This window comes from Anabrus simplex, chromosome 1 (genome assembly GCF_040414725.1).
Source record: "Anabrus simplex isolate iqAnaSimp1 chromosome 1, ASM4041472v1, whole genome shotgun sequence".
Lineage (NCBI taxonomy): Eukaryota > Metazoa > Arthropoda > Insecta > Orthoptera > Tettigoniidae > Anabrus > Anabrus simplex.
The window spans coordinates 687,415,661-687,439,033 of NC_090265.1; the positions used below are offsets into that span (position 1 = coordinate 687,415,661).

A 23,373-nucleotide genomic window follows, 5' to 3' on the forward strand; every position below is an offset into this window, starting at 1 on the left:
AATTTGAATATATCTCAATGTATTTCACAACAAAAATATGGGAAGTACCACATAAAATCCTTTTTAAATGGTGTAGATGAATGAGATGGGTTCCCCTTGTCGAAAATAAAAAAGCTTCCATTTGACAAACTTATTAGTTATGTTATGTTATTTCTTCTAATACCTATTACTCAGTCTTCTTTCAGTCACTGAATGACAAATTATAAATAAACATTATTCAGCAACCATCTAATTTTCATCAAATATTTCAAATCCAGTTTCTACTAGCACATCATCACTTGTACAAATTCCCCCCACCCACAAAGAAAATTCAGGTATTCAAACACTTCTTAGAATGAAATTTTCCATCCATAAAAGTATCAGGAAGACTTTTCGAATAAATATCTTGTAGTGTGGTTTGTTATGGTATGTGATTTCTCCCCGATACTTGCCGGGCATTTACAATCCGTGAGAATGTATAAAATGAAATTATCTCTATGTTGTAGATTATATGTTGGGATCAGAATGTACATACTCAAGCCAATCGGACTGTATCTGCCAATTGAACTGTACCTGCTACTTTGTTTTTCTAGACTATCTCAAACGTGTTGTGAAGGAGTATTATGATCGCGTTTATCAGTGTGAAAGTCAGAAATGGGATTTGGAATATGAAGTTCGAAAGAGGGATTATGAGGTATGCAGTGCTCAACCTGTACATTAATAATCACTCTGTTTAGTGATTTAGAAAATTATTCTTTAAAAAGTACATTAGAAAAAATTAGACACCATTTAAACATAAATTCAAAAAATGTTTTACTAAACATTTAACAAACCCTCAAAACCTGCAGTAGCACATTTAAAGTGAAAAAAAATAAATCAGTTAGACAACAGAAATTACTTTTCTACCTAATTATAAGCAAACAATCAGTTTCCAGAAGGAGGCTAATAATGTTACACTTGGGAACAAGTACTAATAATTTTTTTTAAATCACATGAAATTAAATTTCCACAGACCAATCACATCAAAGAATTTTCACTAAGGAACTGCACTGAACTTTCCAGCAGACACTAGAGTGAATAAGTCAGTCATACTCTCCACCTAAGATAATATCAAGAACAGCATACAGTAGTGATTTATAAAGGAAATAACCACAGTTTATTCTACATCCAATTTAGAAGTTGATTCAAAATAAACTATTAAAATAATGAAATTTATCTAGAAGTATAAATAACAAATTAAAATTCATGCTGGTATACAGAGAAAAAATGTTTTATTTTCAATTAACATATGAAGTGCTTCACTTTATTTTACAAAAATCAACCTACATTTCCAACCTCCATCATTCACCCCACATGCTCCACTCATGGCTCTCAAACAAACTGAAACTCTTAATGAAATAAACAAACTAAAATTAGTAATTCAGTGCTGGTGTGTTCGAAGTCCCTATCTATCTATCTATCTATCTGTTTTTTATGACAGCTTCAATAATATCACAATTATAGGAATAGACCAAATAACAACATTGCATAACTGAAATTTACTACCTTAATTGAAAATTTGAATCAAACATAAAATATACAATCAAAAATTAAGTTCCCATAAGGAAACTTCAATTTATTGCTTCCGATAGGGAACATTAATTCAGATAGCTCAATTGTAAAATTACCAGTGTTTCACCTCAGTGTGGCTTGGGCTCATCAGTTGGAAACCGCACCTCTTCAAGACACTAGCCGGCTAGTACACCGTAGTGACACCACTGCAAGCCATCCTGTGATAAGCACAATGCAGTGCCGATGTACGCACTATGGGAGACATGTAGGTTTCCAACTGATGAGCCTGAGCTGCACTGGGGTGAAACACAGATACTTTCACGACTGAGCTACCTGAATTTATAAAAAATGCAATTCATGTTTCATTGCTTTCAGAGAAATAAATATTAAATTAACAATACCTCAATCTCATTCACAACCATTCTATTTCACTTATATATTTACCAGAAGCAACACATTATAACTATTCTATTATGTTACATGCAAGTTTAGATAACAAACATTTTTTGAAAATAAATATGAATCTTTAAATAACTATTTGCCAGAGTTTTGACAAACATAATACAACATCAACAGTCACTGAAAAACATATAATTTCCCTGCACATAGTGTAAAAGCGTGTTAAAACTATGGACAGATATTTTCTCTATAAACTTAAAATAAACAAGTTTAGATTAAGAAAGTGTGTTTATATGTGGTGCAAATTCCATTATTTATTTAAAATTCCTTGACTCCTAACGTGTGCATGTATCGTACAATAAAAATCATAAACTAGGTAGCCCATTAACATTTCACTAATCTTTTCATTTTTTATTTTTTATGTTGTCTCTGAACTGCTCACATTCCTGATAGAGACCAAGATAACATCCCTACCTTTAAAAAAATGTTATTTGATTTGCTTTCTTTGTTCTATATAATGTGCTAACAACTCTTGAAATTTGGTTCACTTTTGTCCTGCCTATTTGTCTATGCGTCAGTGAAAACTTTGCCTGAATATTATATCCACTTTCTAAGCATAACTTGAGTCAATGGCTAAATGATGTAGTTGTCAGCATCATGATTTCACATCTTTTCTCTAAGTATTTACTAGAGAATAAAATTAAAAGAGCAAGTACAGTTCAAGACATTTTGGAGGATTTTCTTAGTTTATTCCAAGTGGTACAAAATAGAAAAGGAAATAGCTGTATGTTGTTGATATACTGTCTATCAATGTGGTAAAAGTTACACCTGAAAGGAATAGCACAGCTTTTCTGACCCTTAAATTAGCTTTTAGAATGTTGTTTACCATCTTTTAAAGGTGATGTCTCAGTGTGCACCAAAAATATATATATATACAACTCATCCTAATTAGTATATTATGAAGCTTTCTTTTCTTTCCTCCATTGCTTCATGAAATAATTTCAGCAAAATTATATGCACAGAATTTAAATTATAATTTTATTCATCTCTCAAAAGAAAATGCATATGGTACTAGTCAGTATAGAAAGAATTCTATGCAGCTCTAAATGGAAAATTTCTTATTTTTGTTCACTAAACAGCTAGTTGACAGAAATTCAGACATACCAGAACCAGTACTTATTTTAGTCTAAGTTTAGTAAAGAGTTCAAAATGTTATTCAGCATCAAAGCTTATAAAAATTTATCTGCTCATTTTTTTTTAAAGAAAATAGCCAAAATGCCAAAACATAATGTAGAATGTTAGAGTTCTCTCAGTTATTTATACTTAAATGGTTCACATGATATATATATTGTCATACTACAAGTGAGCAACAAGTCGCATTCAATACCTCAGAGAGTGGCTGCAAAGTTATATCAGAGACAAAATTCATTATTTTGTTGTGTATTGAAATACCAAAGTTCTTTCTAAGATATAAAGTAATTTGAGAAAGTATAGCTAACATGATAACGGCTTTGTGTGTCTTTTGTCATGCTTCTTCACGCTTCTTGCTAACCATTGCCTATTTCATCAAGTAAGCTTGATCAATATTAAACAAAGTATTTGAATGGTTTCATTCAAGAAAAACTTTTTCTAAAATTACACTCAGTGACCAATTCCTATACACAGCACTGACAAATCAACGCTCAGTGGCAGCTTTAAGCAATTTATTTCAGTATCAGTATTACTGGTACATACCTAAAACACAGAGTTTATTAACTGGCATACGTAGGTGGTTTGAAAAGTTCTCGGAATGTACTAGAATTAAGTATCTTACCTCGGTGGAACTGCTTTTATTTTTCAACATAGTCTCCCTGTAGACTAATGCATTTGGTCCAGTGATGTTCCAATGCCTTGATCTAATCTCGAAAATGAGATTCCTTCAGGCCTGCAAAATACCTCTTCAATTCGGCTGTCAGTTCTTCCCTTGTAGAAAATCTCCATCCACCGAGGAAAATCTTCAACTTGGGGAATAGATGAAAGTCTGATGGTGCCAAATCAGGTAAATAAGGTGGATTTGGCAACAATTCGTACCCCAGTTCATGAAGTTTTGCCATAGCAATAACCCTTGTGTGCGGCGGAGCGTTGTCCTGATGAAAGATGACCTTTTTCCTTGCCAAACCAGGCATTGTTACGCTTATCTTTTCCTGTAGTTGGTCTAGGAGGTTTGCATAGTATTGCCCCATAATTGTGTGGCCAGTACGAAGATAATCTATCAGCAGAATGCCTTTTGCATCCCAGAAAACTGAGGCCATGACCTTTCCGGCCGAACGCACTGCCTTTGCTTTCTTTGGTGGTGGTGAATCAGCATGTTTCCACTGCTTTTACTGCTGTTTTGTCTCTGGGGTATAGTAGTGGACCCAAGTTTCATCTGTAGTCACAAACCGGCGCAAAAAATCTTGTTGGTTGCACTGAAAACGGGCCAGACTTTGTTTGGACATTTCCAATCTGGTGCGTTTATTGTCCAATGTCAAGAGCCGCAGCACCCATCTTGCAGATAATTTTTTCATACCCAATTCTTCAGTTAAAATATAATATACCCATTCAGAGACATCCCTACAGCTTTAGCAATCTCCCGCACTTTCAGTCGACAATCCACCATGACCATTTTATGCACTTTTGCGATAAATTCTGGGGTCGTAACACTTTTTGGCAGTCCACTACGCAGATCATCATCCAAGCTCTCCCGACCAAATTTAAACTCACTGGTCCACTAGGCAACAGTTGAAAATGAAGGAGCAGAGTCTCCCAGTGTGTTCTGAAAGTCGGCATGAATTTCCTTTGCTTTCATAGCTGTCTTTACAAAGTATTTAATCACTGCTCGAATCTCAGTTTTTTTCCATTGTCACAAATCACTACGCGGGAACAACAACAAAGAGTCGTCACTACCACACTCCTGTAGCTAGAGCACTGACGCGCCACGTGTTCACTCACAAAGGATGTGTGATTATTGCGCGGGAACCTCGTTGCTCTAGCACTGACATCTAGCGGTGATTCCAAGAACTTTTCAAACCGTCCTCGTACACAGACTCATTTGAGTACATTTCATACATGTTTAGCAGAATGTATTATTCCCAAAGTCAGATCAGATTTGGTTTCAGACTATTTAGGACATCTTGGCCACCATGGCACTATAGCCATGTGCTGTCTTTAGCTCTCTGTCTCAGTTACAGGGCCACAGAAATTGCTTTAGCACAGTGTGACAAAGCATTCGTATTAAGCAGCAGCAGTATTCTGATATAATGTATGTCATAAAAAAATTATCAACTCTCTAACAAGAGCTAACAACTCACTGAACTGCTAGTTTCGTAAGTACAGAAATCTGTGGAAATTATAACCAGTTCAGAAAGAATAATAACAATACTGCATGAACACAGAGAGAGAATAGGATACATCTAATAATAGCCTATACCAGAATTCATAACAAAAACATACTGAGATTTGGAAATAATCTCTTTTTACATGAAAGACTCATATCATTAACACCCTCATCAAACCCTTTCCACATACAAAGTATGGCACTTCATATAGATTTACATATGATAATTGGCTTCTCTTTGAAGATTGTATTGTTGCACTTTTATGTCAAGTGTTTCAGAGTTATGACTGAAAGGTCTGTATTTCAAAATATATTACTATTTCATATTTTTCATTTTGTATATATTTTTAACATCTTAAATAACACTGAGACATTTCATGAATTTTTTAGACGTATTTATTACTTCCAAATCCAGTATATAGTTGGCATGAAAATATTTTTATTTTTTATTTTTGTGTGTATGTAACTATCTTCATAATCATAAACACAGACACTTAAAACACCTACATGTGCAAAGTTTTGAAATATAGTTTGATACCTCATATTCCAAATCCATTTCTTACAAGTACAGATTTTTTAACTCACTCATACAGTACAGAACTAGAAAGACTGGAAAGGAAAGCTCAGAAAAGCTTTAGTCAAAGCAAGTGCCATGCTATGACTTATCCTAAACCTGCCCCATCCTTTTGCTTTCAGCTGAAAACTGAAAGGTTTCTTGTAAATGGACTTTGCACCACAGTCATTCGTTGTGTTGTGTTTTGTTATTTCAATTGGGTTTGCAATGTGCTCAGGGTGAAGCTTTTTATTTTTTTGGTCACTGTATTTGAAAATGTAGCTTTTCTCAATAAATACTTAATTTTCTTGAAAAATATATGAACCAGTGAAATAAACTGTGGTCATTTCTGGGGTAATCCTTTGTATACTCTAAGCACAGTGGAAATCTGAAAATTCCATCGACTATAGTGGATATGTTGTAGAAGATACTACAAACTACTGAACATGACCAGTAATAATAGAATTTCATGTTTAATTATTGCCTTAAAATTAATTCCATGATTGCACTTTTCTTGGATAATGCTCTAAAGTGTTGTATACCCATTGATTACCAGTTTCCTTAACTATTGTACACCTTAAATTATCTGAAGCTGTGGGTACTCATTGCTAGTAACAGTCACTAAAATCAAGATAAAATATAACTTATCTGGGAGGGATGATAAAATTAACAACAAACCACTATTCTATGAAAATGTGTGTAATAATGGAACAATCCACAGATATTTAAAAACCAGTCCTCATAAACGTCTACACAATGTGATAGTAAGGTAAGAAATTGCTATATGAACAAATTTTAATTTGATGTAGCAGGATGATAAACAGATTTTACATTTAGTGTGATGGTATATGTTATATAACTACGAACTCTTTGAGCAACACAGGCACTTGGTTGGGTAAACACGTAAGGTCTATTAGTTTAAAAATAATTAGTATTTCATTTTAGGCTATTCTGGCCACAGGCCCTATTGACTTCTTTGTGTATATTTTCAAGGCTGTCATGGTGTGCATGTTTGTCACTATATGAGCCTCAGATCATGATAGCTGCTCCAAGAAAAATAAGACAGTGCCCCAGCATTTTCTTGGAGTAAAACTAAGAGGGAAGGAGAAGAAATAAACTCAAAGTACCATCAAAATTACAATTTATGATTGTCACATTTGCATCATTAGCTACTAGAGCAGATAAGTTAAGGTTATCCCTTAACAGTTCTCCTATTGATTATTATTATTATTATTATTATTATTATTATTATTATTATTATTATTATTTTTATTATTATTACTAGCCTGATGCAGCCCTTGCAAGGCAGACCTCTAGCAAGAGTGAGTGGGATCTGCTGTATATAGGGAATTGAGTGTTAGGTTGAAGATAGTGCTGTGTGTCCTATATGATTGCAGGAACACTGGGGGACAGCACAAACACCCCATCCCCAAGGCAAGTTAATTAACCATTTAAAGATTAAAATTCTTTTATTTTTACAAGTTGCTGTACATCGTATTAACACATATAGGTCTTATGGCGATGATGGGATAGGGAAAAGCTAGGAGTGGGAAGGAAACGGCTGTGGCCTTTGCCCAGTATTTGCCTGGTGGGAAAATGGGAAACCACAGAAAACCATCTTCAGGGCTGCTGACAGTGGGGTTCGAACCCACTGTCTCCCGAATGCAAGCTCACAGCTGCCCGCCCCTATCTGCACAGCCAACTCGCTTGGTATTATTAAAATTCCTTGACCCAGCCAGTAATCATCTTGAATTATCTTGAAGACCGAAGGATAAGGTAATGACCACTCAGCCATGGAGTCAAACTCCTGTTGGGAGAAAAAAAAAATCCTATTTTATTTCTCTACTAATTTTAACAGATATAGGCTTATTTTAGTGACTTCTTCACTTTTATAATACAACCTGGGCTTTTTAATTATAGCATAAAATATGTTATGGGAAATATCTGTAATTCATATGTCTCAACTGAATATTGAACATACTAAAAACTAAGGAGACATACAAAATATCGTAGTAAGAAGCTAACACACATTACCACACTACCGAAGTGGCTATTGCTAGCCTGATACAGCCCTTGCAAACATACTATCCAAGAGGTATTAGATAATGAATATTACTTTTAAAGAATCTGTGACTGATTTTGTCATTTAGGGCAGCAGAGCACTCAGCAGTAGTCAAATTTTCTTTCTTGATAGCTGTGGGTTGAGATGCAAAGTATTTGTTTTAAAAATAATTGTAATTCTGGTCCAAATTAAATTATTAACTACTTGCGAGGATATGAATGAAATCATTAAGCAAAACTATTTGCAGTCTATTGATATGCAAAAAAATATTCAAAATATATGTGTTATTTAAATAATTATTAAAGTGCAAACATTTTTAAATAATGACAAAACCGACATCTCTGAAAAAAAGTCATTTTCTATAATGTTTGAAATGTTTCATTCTACCACTACTAGAAATCTTGACCTGTCTTCTATGAACCTGTATATGTGTCACTTTCACAGCCATACCAGCCAAATTCACAAAGTATAAGAATTATTTGTTCATATAAGCACATTTGTTACCTTAATTACTAGGCTCATCCTCCTTTACCACATAAATACAAATCAACAAATTTCATAAAATGAATATTTTAAACTTATTACTTCAATAACATATGTGACACTTCAGAAAAGACACAACTACATTCTTCACAACAGCAATATCATATTCCTCACTACAAGTTATACTACCATGTTTTCAAGAAGAATATTTTATAATAGATTTTTTAAATTGTTATGTTTCTGTGAAACATTTTAATACACACAGCATATTTTTGTAATTTTTTTGACAGAGAGATGGATGCCTATTTTGAATGACTTCCACGTCGTGTAACGTGAAGTATACGCATATTTTTTTAAAAAACATTTCCATAATATTATGAGTATGTAAATATGTAGAATAAAATAATATTAAATATTTCATTCCTGTAAAACTGAACTTAAAGCATTTGGTCATTCCTGCTTTTACCTCATATAGACAACTACTATACAATTAAGTAACCATCTTTGTTTCTATGTAAACCCATTGCATAAAACTAACATATTGCAGCTCTCTTTCTATCTCTCTCTTACTCTCTTTCTCTCACACACTCTCACTCTAGTTAAGTGATTTTGCTCCAGTTTCAACTCCATGCATGTGTAGCCACTACCTTGCAGCTACATCGAATATTAGGTTTCTATCATTAGGGCTGTAAACTTCAGTAGGAGAGGAGTCTGCCAGGAGATATGGTTGCATATAGACTATTATACAGCCAGGGTACAAAGTAATGTTTTGATTTATTCAGAGCCTATTCCTGGAATGATAAGTCTAAGCAAGACATATCAAGTATGGAAAACCTCTATAAATTAAGCATTCTTTGTTTCCAAAAACAAATTATCATGTTTAATGAATAATGTTCTCTTTATGACAAAAACAATCCTTACATACCTGTTGTTTTCATTACAAGTTTCAACGTGAAACTTCCTGATAACGTTTTGCATGCTCAATTTCGTGTCACCCGTCTTCCTGTTACATTTAAAAATATCAGTTAATTAACATAAACTATACAGAGTTGGGCTTTTAGAGTGTATGTAGTCCCATTTCCTGATATGGGTTCGGGGATGAGGTGAGGTGAAATTTTATGGCTGGATGCCCTTTCTAATGCCATCCTCAGTTGAGGAGCTGATGAAGTTGAAATGAATGATGGAGAATGAAATTAGGGAAGGAGGTGGAAGGCATCGCTGTGGTCTATGAAAAGGAACTGTCCTGGACGTGACAATGGGAAACCATAGAAAACCATTCTGAGGACAGCTGATGGTGGGGTTCAAATCCACTTGTCTCCTGAATGCAGAACTTGGCTCCATAGCCACAGTGTGTTAACATGCATGGTAGCCACTCCACTCGGTAAGCTTTTAAAGTATGATCTGAAAACTAAACCGTCCCATCAACATAGTATCCTTTTATTTTGACGTTGTTCAAGTCGGTTCTATAAATGAATGTCATTTCAGTATTTCAATGACTGTTTGAGAAGCAAAGGAGTGGTTGGATATTGAGATAGTACCATATAAAGAGTGATACTCTACTTACCATATTTTATCTTTAAAGGTCACATTTCACCGCTACTTCTAAATAGGAAAATGCTCTGGTTCACTACTCATATAGTAATAACTTTGTTGATCTTGGCTAAAAGAAAGAACTGTATCATTTCATCACCTGACTTATTGAATGCATTAACCTACTCATAATAATTTTATTATGAATTCAAGTTTTAAACATCTACTGAAACACAGAAAATATGGGTTCTTTCTTCCTCCTTTTTCTTTGTTTTACTTTCTGTAGGTTGGATTATTGTTATTACATTAAACTGAAAATTTTAATTGTATAACATTTTTAACCTTGGTCCAAATGCAATTAAACATGCTTACATTACACTCAGGATGTTGGAATTGCTAGCATTACTCTTACAATACATATCAATACTTTCTTGGCCCTTCCTCCTCTCCTATTTTCTATGTTTGCCTCATTGTAATAAATATTTCTTGTGTAGATATTTGTTTAAATATTATGATACTAACTAAATATTGTTTTTATGTGTTGGTGCATGAAAAGTGTTATTAGCATGTGTGTCAAGTGTTAATTGTATTTTGTTCATAAATTAAATTATCCTAGATTAATTTTTAACTGATGTATTATACATGATTTTGATGTATATATATATATAATACAATTTTCTATTGACATCTGTAAAGTAAAATTTGAAAATTAACTTGAAGCATGTAATTTAGATTTCCATTTTAAATATTTCTTTCAAATGAATGGAATTAATTATTCAAATCAAATTTTCTTTTAAAAAGTGAAGGACATGAAAATTAGTAGTTGAAAAAACAAACAATTTATTTGATTTTTAGTGTAAAATGTAATTTTCTAATGATGGCACTTAACATGATTCAATATTTCAACAGATCGCTGACCTCAACAGCCAAGTCAATGACCTCCGTGGAAAGTTGTAAGTATCCTTAACTTCTTTTATACAAAATATCACTACTTTACTTTGATTTTTTACATGTGTATTAATACATCCAGTTAACTAAGAATATAAGCAATAAACTCTTATAATGAGAAGTATTTTTACAATGTTGTAATAGAATATATCTCAAAATGGTACAAACTATTACTTTTCCCCTTTATAACAATGTAGGAACTAGTAAACTAAATTTGTTTGAAAACTTTCATGAAGCAGTACTACGTATGCCTGTACGATATCTTAATCACAGAACTGGCCTTAAAGGATAATTTTGGAAAGAGATATCTTACGACAGTTAAATTTACTTAGGTTCAGACATTAGGTAAAGGATATGCTGGAGTATTATTAAGTGAAAAATAGTAGTTCAGTCTCTATCGATCATACCATCTCATAGTTAGGTGTTCAACTTTAAAGAGTTGGTTCTGTGAATTTCTCATGCATTTACTATCTTAGCAAAATCAGTTCATGGATTCATTCAGAGAGTGGTTCCTGGTTTTAGTTCATACAGTGCCAACTCTTTAGCCTTAGCTACTATTCCTTGATAGTTCCAAAAGAATGCCTTCTCAAAGAAGAGATTTTTTCTCATTCTTATCATATCAAATCAAATCAAATCAAATCAAATCAAATCAAATCAAATCAAATCAAATCAAATCAAATCAAATCAAATCAAATGAAATTCTGTTATTGCCATTTATGTATTCCTCCATTGATGTAGTACTTCTCATCAGCTGGTACAGTATTTATTTATTTATTTAGCATATGGCACATAAGAAAAGCATTAAATTATCATTAAGTTATCACATACATGAAATTATATAAAAGTTCCAGCTTTGGAAGTATAACTTCCAGTGGCGACGCATGGCGTTTTGAAAAGTGTTACCACACTCCTTCTGAGAGTATATTGTCGCTCGCACCACAGCATTTTTATGAGCAGTACAGATCTCATTTCATAAAAGTGAAAGACTTGATACTTGATATTACTTTTGTATAAGATAACATCATTTGAAAATGAAATGGCACATAATATATTGAACACCTAAAGTTTAAAATTAATTTCTAATGGAGCATCAAGGCTTATCTCAGTATTTCCTATTAGTACTTCAGGTCGATACGACGGCATGTTGTGGCATCAAAAATATCTATCACAGCATCGTAGAAATTAGGCCTCTTCATTATGTCACTCGGAAATTTCTTCTCAGTCGCAATCAAAGAAAGTGCAGTGAAAGGTTTGTAAACTTTTTAAGGCCAAGAAGCTTCTTTCAGCGGAAGCACTAGTTGCCGGGTTGGTAAGAATGAGGTCAATCAATTTCGTTGCTTCTGGATATGCTTTTTTAAGACCACTGGTGTGCAAATATTGGTAGAGGTCATATGCATTATTTTTCACAAGGTCTGGCTTTGTGTAGAGGACAGACAGTTCACTTTTAAGCTTCATGCATTCAAAATTTCATCCATAGGTCTTCACTAACTACTGATAGGCACTGTTCAGGAACTCCTTTGCGAAATTGTTAAACTGATCATCTGATGGCCAAGCAGGCATCAATTTTTGGTAATAAGACAAAGTCTCTCATAATGCATTGGCACTGCTGGTGGCTCAAAGTAGCCTACGCAGTGGCCTCCACGGTATGCACTAGCCATGTGTCTTGGTAGGTGTGCTAGGTACCAACTGATGAGCCCAACCTAGCACATGGGGGCAAAACGCTGGCAACCAGGAATGAGTTAGCTGGAAAATTTATAATGTCCAATAACGGACCATTTATATTGGTAAGTTTATTATATTATTGTTAAACTGGTCAATATCAATTAACTGAAGGAACTCCAGCTTGTTAATATCAGGAAATCTATCTGATAGTTGCACGGATATGATGTCAATTATTTGCAAATACAATCAGAGATACAATGTTTTCTTAGTCCCTGTAAAATCAATTCTCTGGCGCTTTTGAGGGTAACCTTGCCTCCCTTCATTGTTTCAAAATTATTTCTGGTTGTCAGCAAAAATGCTTTAAATTGCTGGATCTCTTTGGAACAGAAGGCAATATCACATATTTTCTTCTGAAGGATCTGATACGCAACATCAAATTGAGGAAGCACTTCAGCAAATAAATTTAATAGGAAATAGAAATCAAAGTCTTGCAGGGTAACATAGTAACCCTTAGCTTGAATTCTCGTTCCACCATCCCATTCATCTGCGTTAACTTTCATTTCTTTGAAGAGTTCAAGGAGATCTGTATAGAGAGAGGACACAACTTCAACGAGCCTACCAGCATATATCCATCAGGTAGCGCTACTGTTGGTAATCGTCTCTGTATTACTTTGTTAAGAGCAGGGGCCTTTTAGGGGATGAAAAAAATACTTTGCATTCCTTGATGTGGTTAACAGATTGCTGCAATACCAAGTTGAGCCTATGACCGTAGCAGTGAACAAATACAGTCTGGTCGTATTTATCCCTGACTAACTTCTGCAACCCACTGTGCTGTTCTGCCATCATTTCTGTGCCATCAGATGTTTCTGCTACTAACTTTTCACCACACTGAAATTTTTGCAACACTCCAAACAGATGTTTAGAGAGAGAAACAGCAGAATGGTCACCACTTACATCACTGAATGTCAAAAATCTCTCTTGAATTTCACCTTCGGGACTAACATATCTAAATACAGTCGAGAGTTGTGCTCTGTTACAAACGTCTGTACTTTCATCCAAAATAACGGAAATAAAGTGTGCTATCTTAACCTCGTCTTTAATTCCGCTGCTCATAAAAGTAGCTATGGTTTCAATAATATCATTTTGTATTATATCAGATGAAAGTCCTGAGGAAACTGTACATATTTCTAAGTGGTGCCAAAATACGTCATCTTTCTTAGCAATTAATGCTAGTAACTCCCTGTAATTACCTCTGTTATCTGATTCTTCAGTTTCTCGATGACCCATGGAAGATAATCCTTGCTTTGAAAGAAAACACACAGTATCAATTGAAGTGCTGACAATATATCTGTTATTTTTTACTAGCTTATTATATGCTCATCAATTTTCTTTCTGTAAACTGTACTCAAACAGAACTCTATTCTGGACCTTCCAAACTGAATCATATCAGCAACAGCGTTGGTGTGCGCTTGAGACACCTCATGGCGTCTCTTTAAAACTCTGAAACTATTTAAAGTGTCCACACCGTCTTTATTCCAAGCTTTATTTTCTGAGGAAAATAGAATACATGGCCAACAGTACAGTTTATTCCTTTTTGCACAACCACATAACCAGTTCAGATTTATGTACCACAAGTCATGAAAATATTGTACTGTTCTTTTTGATTCCTTGAATACATTTTTAAGAGAGGCGTGGATCTACCTTTTTCAATTATGTTTTTCTTTTCTTCAAAAGTTTGCAGCGAAAATGGCATGTTCATTAAGCTTTCTATTATACATGAACATTCTGGGCCTGCCAACTCACTTATTTTTGAGGTGGAAATGACAGCACTCATTTTAATGTTTAATATGTTGTGCAGTCCTCTAGGCTATCCTTACCTAACATAAATTAAATATAAATTCACACTTTAACAAGAGAAGTCACATTGTATTATAATAGAAAACAAGAACACAATAATTTAACAATGCACTGTTGAGCGCGGCAGAACGAACGGACGGAACAGCTCAGCACCAATGTTATAAGCTTTTGTTTCCACTTTCCACTGTGGTAACACAAGCAGAGAACGTAGTAGGATACATCCCAGTTTCGAGGGGAAAGCTGCCTTGCTTGGTGCAGGTGCAGCAATACTCACCTAGCTGTTAGAAGAGACTCAGCGCGTAACCACTGCATGGAGTGGTAACAGCCTCTCGCTCAGCTTTGGCGGTGGCAGACTGCTGCAATAGAGAACTCATGTCATGTCCAGGCGAAGAAACAAAAATACTAATATTGAGGAATATTCAATTTTTATATTTTCAAACTGTTACCATTGGTAACAGTGGATACTAGCACGCTTCACCACTGATAACTTCCTACATAAATATTCAAGTTCTTTATGTAGCATAGCTGGTACAGTATTTATAAGGGATAGCTGTAGTGCAGAACTACTGGGATTAGTGAAGTAGAAGTTGTAGAATCAACTTAGAACTTTTAAAATCTACTGGCATAATATTACAAAATCTACCCCATTGAATTCTTCTTCTTCTTTTCGCTAGTTGCTTTACGTCGCACCGACACAGATGGCGACGATGGGATAGGAAAGGGCTAGGAGTGGAAAGGAAGTGGCCGTGGCCTTAATTAAGGTATAGCCCCAGCATTTGCCTGGTGTGAAAATGGGAAACCATGGAAAACCATCTTCAGGGCTGCCAACAGTGGGGTTCGAACCCACTATCTTTTGGATGCAAGCTTACAGCTGCGTGCCCCTAACCGCATGGCCAACTCACCCAGTCTTCTTCTTCTTCTTGTTTGATTGAGATCCCTTGGACCACATGGTTCCTAACTCTGGTGAGCCCAGTATTCCTGCATCTTTATGCTGTGGGTTGCTTTCCTTTTCTGAGTCCACTTCACTCCCACTCCAGGACACAATGTTTTAGAGTGACTGGAGAGTGTTGGATGTTCTGATCAGCATTCTAAATTTATCCCTGTTGAATATATCCTTGAGATCATTTAAAAAAAATTCTTATGGCTGATGTTATGCTCTCTAAATGTTAGCAAAGCTCGTTGTTAACCCTGATTCTGTATTCACCTCACTCTCTAATAGGGCTCATGATTTTTCTCAGGATCTTTCGTTCCTTCGGTTCCAAATTCCTGAGTTGTCCCTTTTAGACCATGTTCAAGCATTCTGAGGCATACAGTACCAAAGTTCTTACTACGGTTTCATGGTGTAGAAGTTTGGGGTGAAGGAAAAGGGATTTGGACTTATACACATTCTTACAGAGATGGAAAACTCTCTTCAGTTTGGCACACCTGGCTTTCATGACTAGATCCCCACTAACGTTCGAAGTTATCCATTCTCTGAGGTATTTGTACGAGTTAGTCTTCTTTATTACTGTATCCCTGTATGGGATTGGGTTAGGTGCATCTCTGACATTGGTGATGAACTCTGTTTTTTTAATGGCAATCCTCAACCCTTGTACTATTTTATGAAGGAGAGATTGTTATTTCAATGGAAAAGCAATCTGTACATAAGCTTCTGTTCCCCTTTAGTACATACAACCTGCAAATACTGTATTTACCATACTGCATGGCTTTCATTTCCTGGGCCCACTGCCTCTCATATGACAGTTTCTCAGTAGGTCTCATGAATCTGAATGAACCCCATTTCAGCCCTCAGTCCAGGATTAAAATCCTTGGACTGGGCAGGAATGGAAGCCAGGTCTTTGAGTGAGAAGCATATTATGGCTGGCTCATAAGCCTCTATTGCCCCATGATTTATTGATGCCAGGCTGAGTGGCTCAGACGGTTGAGGCACTGGCCTTTTTACCCCAAGTTGGCAGGTTCGATCCTGGCTCAGTCCCGTAGTATTTGAAGGTGCTCAAATGTGTCAGCCACATGTCAGCAGATTTACTGACATGTAAAAGAACTCCTGCAGGACTAAATTCCAGCACCGCAGCATCTCTGAAAACCCTAAAAGTAGCTAGTAGGATGCAAAGCAAATAACATTATTATTATTGTTATTATTGATTTATTGAACCTATTTTTGTTATAAAAATAAACAAAAACTCCATGACACTACAGCTATGATAGGCTTTGGCGGCCTACAAGGCGACCTTTGCTCAGCCCAAAAGTCTGCAGATTACAACCTGACATATGGTCAGTGCAGTGAATCCTCTAGGTCATTATTGCTGGCTTTCTACCTCAAGGCTGCTATCTCACCATCAAATAGCTCCTCAATTGTTCTCACTTAGGCTGAGTGAACCTTGAACCAGCCCACAGATCCAGGCCAAAATCTCTGACCTGGCCAGGAATTGAACTGGTGCCTACGTGTAAGAGGCTGGTTTGCAACCCCAAGTTTGCAGAGTCAGCTTATTTGTGTTATAATAAAACACAAACATTGCCCCACAAGTGACAGTAAACAAATGAATGAACCCCATGGCACTACAGCTGTGATGTTCTTTGGCCTACCAGTGATCGCTGCTCAGCCCGAAGGCCAACAGATCACGAGGTGACACGTGATCAGCGCGACAAATCCTGTTAGCCATTATTCTTGGATTTCTAGTCTGGGGGTATCTTACCATCAGATAGCTTCCCAATTTTATTATTACATAGGTTGAATGGACCTTAAACTAGCCCTAAGATCAAGGAAAAATCCCTGATCTGCCTGAAATTGAACCCAGAGCCTCCAGGTAAGAGACATGCATGCTACCCCTAGATTGCAGGACCAGCAAAGTGACACAGTAAGAATCAATATTATCATTTGTATTCACAAGAAAGATATTGTTACATATTACTATATAAGGTTGTCTGCAGTTCCTCCAAATAGACAACACTAGGCCTATACAGGAGGTTGATACTTTGGTGGTGCATATGAAATATGTATCAGACAAAGTTGAACTGGAGGAAGGACTGGGTTTCTCTGATGCCAACACTGGCTCACAAACATGTTTCTACATTTGCAACACAGACCCTGATAGTCTGTGCTTTTCCATACCTTAGTAAACAAAGTCATGTCCTCATCCCAAGGTGGAGCAGCTCTTTTCAGGCTCACCCCCAATGGAGGTGAGCTGCATGTACCAACCCTCATGCATTATTAAATCTCTGGCTGTACCGGGAACCAAACCCGGGCCTCCAAGGATAGCAGTTAATAGTGTTAACCATTATGCTATGGAATACCTTAGTGCTTACTGGATTCAGGTTAATTTATTTACTAATTCATAAATAGGGCCTCTCTAAGGCTGAGAAAGATTTTCACTACTGTATCCTGGATTTACATTCCAGTAACTCTGACTGAAATTTGTGCTAGATAATGAAGAGATAGAACAGGTTTTCTGCAGGATGGCCAACTTCTGTCAATTTCATCCCACCAACATTCCATAATCATAGGTTATCATCCCATAGGTCCATAACAGCCCCCCCCCCCCCAGTACTTGACTGAAATCAGGTTAAGTAGATCTAGTTTTAATACAGTAATTCATAAATATGTTAGGTGAAAAACAAAGATCAACAAAGAAATCGTGTAGGTTAGTATCATGTGTCCCTAAAGCATCCCACTTCCTAGTTGTTGGGTTAATGAAACAAGAAAAGTGGCAATGTCTCCTAATGAAAATTAAAACTCTGTTTCATTTTCCTGGAAGGAATCAATCACAAACATTAAAAAGTATTGTCGTGAAACATCTCAATTCATTGTTCCTGTACAATTCACTGTTAATATATTGCATATTCTAAATTTGTTTCAATGTAACTTGAGTGTTTATCTCTTATACACTGCATTTCAGCATGAAGCCCACACTCAAAAAGGTGTCGAAATATGAAAACAAGTTCGCCAAGCTGCAGAAGAAGGCAGCAGAGTTCAACTTCCGCAACCAGCTCAAGGTCGTCAAGAAGAAGGAATTCACCCTTGAAGAAGAGGACAAGGAGGTAAGATATACAGATGTATTACTGTTGATCAAACATGACATCCTCACATACTCTGCTAGTCAGTGGTGCATAACAAACCCTACTTTCTCACAGATGTTTCACATTGAAAGGTAAGGACATCTTCATATCTCTGTGAAACTTCATATGTGAGAATGGAATGGTTCACTTCTCAAAGAAAATATATGAATTTTCTAATTTAAAAGGAAAGGTTATATAGCAGAAGGCCAGTACTGATTCAGATAAGCTGCTAGGTTATTATTTTAATCTGTGCAAGAAACAATTTCAATTAAGTAGAAGCAATTAGTCCTAATTTTCTTATTTTTCAATGTTCAGCGTATGATCATCATCAAAAAGTTAGGTACTGCTATTGCATATTTGGTTACGCCTGGCTCAATTTTTATGTGATCAAGGACAAAGTTCCTGGTATATTTAACATGTTAACCCAAAGAATATCCTATATCAGGTAATGAAAGAGACAATTCAGCATATAACATTAAAACAGTTGTATAGGTTACTTTTATAACACATTTTACGTGACTCCATGACTAAATAATACCTCTATCACCCCAATATTAAATACGAAGTGTCACTCAGCATTTTCTGAAATGTGACCATCCAGATATTAAAGCTCTTTTGTGAAATATAAATGGCAGAAACACAACCCTAGTATTCCAAGTTATAAAACATTAAATCACTACCAGGAATGGGAAGTCTATGCACCACTGATCAAGAGTTCCAAATAAACTATGATTATACCATAGTAATTAAAAAGTGCACATTTACCAGCTTCTAATAATGTTCAATGTTTCAGAATTCATGCTGTAAATTACCTTGACTAGAATACATAGGTTGAAGCACAAGATGAAATTTTATAGTATCGACCTTAATATTTCAAAATAAGGAAAAATATATGTTGTGTATTCTTGTCTTAATTTAAACGATATTTTGAAGGATTATAAGTTCCACTAGCTAAGACTATGTGCACTCATGTTATGCGAGGGCATTGTCCTTTTATGGAAATATTTTGAACATGTAGAAAATTAGGTTATTTTGAGTGAACAGCTAAGAAATAATTCAGTGACATGTTACACTGATTTTCTATTAATGCATGCTGGATAATCTGTTTTATAATTATCAGTATCAATGTTTGGTAGTTACAAATCCTTTTGTTCATACTCGTTCATTCTTCTAACTAGAGTATTTCCACTAGATCCAACATATTATTTCACCAAATCAAACTCTCGTGATCCTTTAAACCCCAGTTTCTGCTCTCTTTCACAAGCAAAGACCTTTACTTTCATTCATGGAACAAATTTTCTTACAGTACATTTCAGAACTCATTCAACATGCCAACCAACCAAACTCTCTGAAGATATTTCTTTTCTAGTTCTTAGATGATCAAAATTAATTGAGCTGATAACTCTATTCTCAGTCAAGATACCTTAGTCAAATCTTGTACTGATCAGTTCCCATTTCACTATCAAAGCAAATTATGCACTACCATACTTTAACAGGTCAAACTCATGACATCTTGATGCTTGCAACACTTTGAAGTCAGATCTTGAATCTCTTTATTCAATCAAATTGAACCTCTGCTCTTGTGATGCCGATTCTACCAACAAGTTAAACCTCAGAGGCCTCGATCCCTAATATCAAATAAATTTGCTCAGAACATCCTGATTCTCACTATATTATTAAGAGGAACCCAGAACTGATACTCCTTACACTATCAAGTTAAACCCAGAAACTTCTGATGCCCTCTTCACTATCAAGTAAAGCTTAGGATCTCTTGATGTTCTCTATATTATATAATTATAAACTCAGGACCACCTGACAACTACCACATTATCAACTTTACTGGTGGCCCAGAGGTATTTTCAGATTAGAAGTTTGGTAAATGTTATGCCATGTATGAACAAATACTTTCCAATATTGTCAATCTATGCTAGAATCTTTAAAAAATGTGAAGGACTACAGAACACAAATGTGTCATCCTTCTATTAATAAATATGAAAAATTTGTTATATTTATTAAATTCCCTGGTAGTTAGAGGTTAACTTCTCATAAGCAGTGACTTCTAACTAGAATGAGGCAGAAAGAAGAGAAGGGGAAAGTTGACTTCACATTTTCAACATACTATTGTTTCAAAACCAAACCCACCTGATAGGGTTTATTTTAAGTTATGTTACGCACTTCTGAAAGTTTTGTTATTTTATTTTTTTATTTTTGGAGAGTGAGGTCATTCTTAAATTATGGCTGCACTGTCAGAGGAATTTCAGTTTCATAGAGATTCTTGTATCATAACAATTGCTTCTCTTTCCCCTTTCAAGGATGTAAATAATGAACTGTTCTTGATTAAGTAATTGTAATGACACTCGTGATTTTAAATAGTAATCAAATACCTCAACAGACATTATACAAATAAAGTATAACATCAGTTTTATACCCTTGCAAGTGGAGACACAAATAATAATATGAAACCCATACAAACCTAATCAGCAGGCATTCTTAGTATTTAAATAAATAGTTATTATACTGAATTATGTTCATAACCCAAGATCTTCTTGCAACTGATACATACAGCTAGTAACCACATTAAAAACAGAAATAAAATGCACTCTTTTAATATAAAGGCATATCAGTAATTATAATTCTAGCCAATCCTAGAAAATCTTGATAATCTGTTCCTATGATGTTCTCATTGAACATTCCACAGATGTAGTGTAATCACATAACCAGGGTCTATTCTTCCTCTGTAAACTGCTCTTTCCATCTCAGTACTTCCTTTATTATTATTATTATTATTATTATTATTATTATTATTATTACAATATTTACTTGCATAATTCCACCCCCACCCACCACCCCACTTTTAACTTTTTTTCGGCCTCAAAAATGGGGAGGAAAAAATTATCTAAATTAAAAAGTGAAATTAAAAAATCGATCATAATTACCTTACTTAAGTTATGAAATTTATTTAGGCCTAAAATAGCATAAAATAATCAAAAATATGTATAACACATTTTAATAAAAAATCAAAGGCAATAATATGTTCCCTAGCAATAATCATATGGAATACGTCGTCTTTTAATGTCACGCAAGAATTCGCTAACGATAGGAGCCAGATACCTGAAATAAGTTAGAATACTTTATTAGGGTAAAATCTGTACAATTGCTTACGCTAATATGTATTTCACTTCAAAGAAAGAGACTTACCATGTCATTCATCGTCGCTTTCTTCCGAAGTCGTCTGCGATGAATCACTCCCTTTCTCTTCCATCTCCTAGATGCAATCATCTTCAGTTCCATCTAGTTCATCAGAAATTCCAGTTTTCTTGAAACTTTTACCAGTAATGTCTTGTGAAATCAGTCGCCATGCATGAACAGTCTGCTCACATATTAATTCTAGTGAAGGCCTCTTTATCTTCCCGATAAGCGTCCTAGTATGAGAACCTCCCGCTATCCATTCAGAATGTACCCGCCGCATGTTGTTTTTAAATGGCTTGTTACGCTTACATCAAGAGGCTGCACATCTGATGTCTTGTTTTTGCTAGTTGCTTTACGTCGCACCAACACAGATAGGTCTTATGGCGACGATGGGACAGGGAAGGGCTAGGAGTGGGAGAGAAGCGGCCGTGGCCTTAATTAAGGTACAGCCCCAGCATTTGCCTGGTGTGAAAATGGGAAACCACGGAAAACCATCTTCAGGGTTGCCAACATTGGGGTTCAAACCTACTATCTCCCGAATACTGGATACCGGCTGCACTTAAGTGACTGCAGCTATCGAGCTCGGTATGGCTGATGTCAAGCCACCAGGAATTATTGCAGCATCAGTCTTTTAGTTGACCATTTCTTGGCGAACATTATCAACAAGATGGCCACAGAAACTGTCCAAAAAAAACCAGGAGAGAGACCTGTGCAATCAATCCTTCATGAGACCCGCTACCATCCATCCTTTTTCCTGGACACGAATGTGCACACCGGAAGGAAATTTCCCTTTAGGTATTGTTTTTTCTTTGAAAATTACATAGGAAGTTTTTTCTTGTCCACAGTAACAGCCAGCATAACTGTGCCGCGAAGGTTCTCTGTCCCAGTAGTCCTCATGACTACGCTGGATGCTCCCTTTTCGGTAATTGTAGTGTTTCTCGGCACATCAGAGAAAATCGGAGTTTGATTTGTATTTCCGATTTGCGATAGCAGGTAATTTTACTAGCACCGCTTCCTAATTACACTGTGGTCCTTCGGAAGTTGCTGGCATAGAGATGTCCTTCTTCGAAGAGAAAGATTGTTCCTTTTCATGAACCGACAAAACCACCCTCTGCTTGTTTTAAAACCAGGAATTTTCAAGGTTTTTTGCTAATTCTATAGCCTGTAACCGGAGCATCTCGTGGAAAACTGAAAAGCCATCATTTCTCAATCGATTTATATAAGAAACAACTTCCTTTTCAATTTCTGGATGCTTCCCGGTTTTTGGTCCCTGAAAGTATAAAGTTGTTTTCTTGGTACACTGTAATTCTTCTTTCTGCTTCCGCCAGTAGTGCCGTGGTGCTACCGAAAATTCACAAGATGCAGTATGACTGCCATTATTTTCAGAAAATTCTATTACAGACAATTTAAATTGAGAGTCGTAACTACTGTTTTTCTTTCCCATCACTAACAAACACTTCACACAACAGTTCACATGTAAGAACACTGTTGAAAGTGATTACTGTATGCGTGCTAGTCACAGCTGATAACAAGGGTGAGTTATGGCTAGCAGTCACATGTGTGTTCTGGAATGTTGAGTAACCAGTCACTTCCTCCTCTCCTAGCATGGGAAACATGAGCTGGAATTTCCAAACTAGTTCCCTATTTTCGCACATCGAAGACGAGTTAAGTCCGTGGTTCGCAACTAGTGGAAACCGTAGATAAAACAGCGGCGGTATACGATTACTTTTTTCCTTCTTCTAAATTTTTGTT

At 35.7% G+C, this 23,373-nt stretch overlaps 1 protein-coding gene across 6 annotated transcripts in view; it reads left to right on the top strand.

The window, feature by feature from the left end:
• The window catches only part of wupA (wings up A), a 112,307-nt gene that overhangs the window by 78,508 nt on the left and 10,426 nt on the right, over positions 1-23,373 (top strand). For 5 of the 6 annotated variants that reach the window (XM_067135919.2, XM_067135920.2, XM_067135918.2 and 2 more), the window contains 2 exons: positions 10,822-10,865; positions 18,273-18,414. In XM_067135919.2, the coding sequence (XP_066992020.1) occupies positions 10,822-10,865; positions 18,273-18,414 (186 nt within the window). Of the gene's footprint in view, positions 1-572; positions 674-10,821; positions 10,866-18,272; positions 18,415-23,373 lie in introns of all 6 variants that reach the window. The other variant, XM_067135917.2, reaches the window with a different exon arrangement.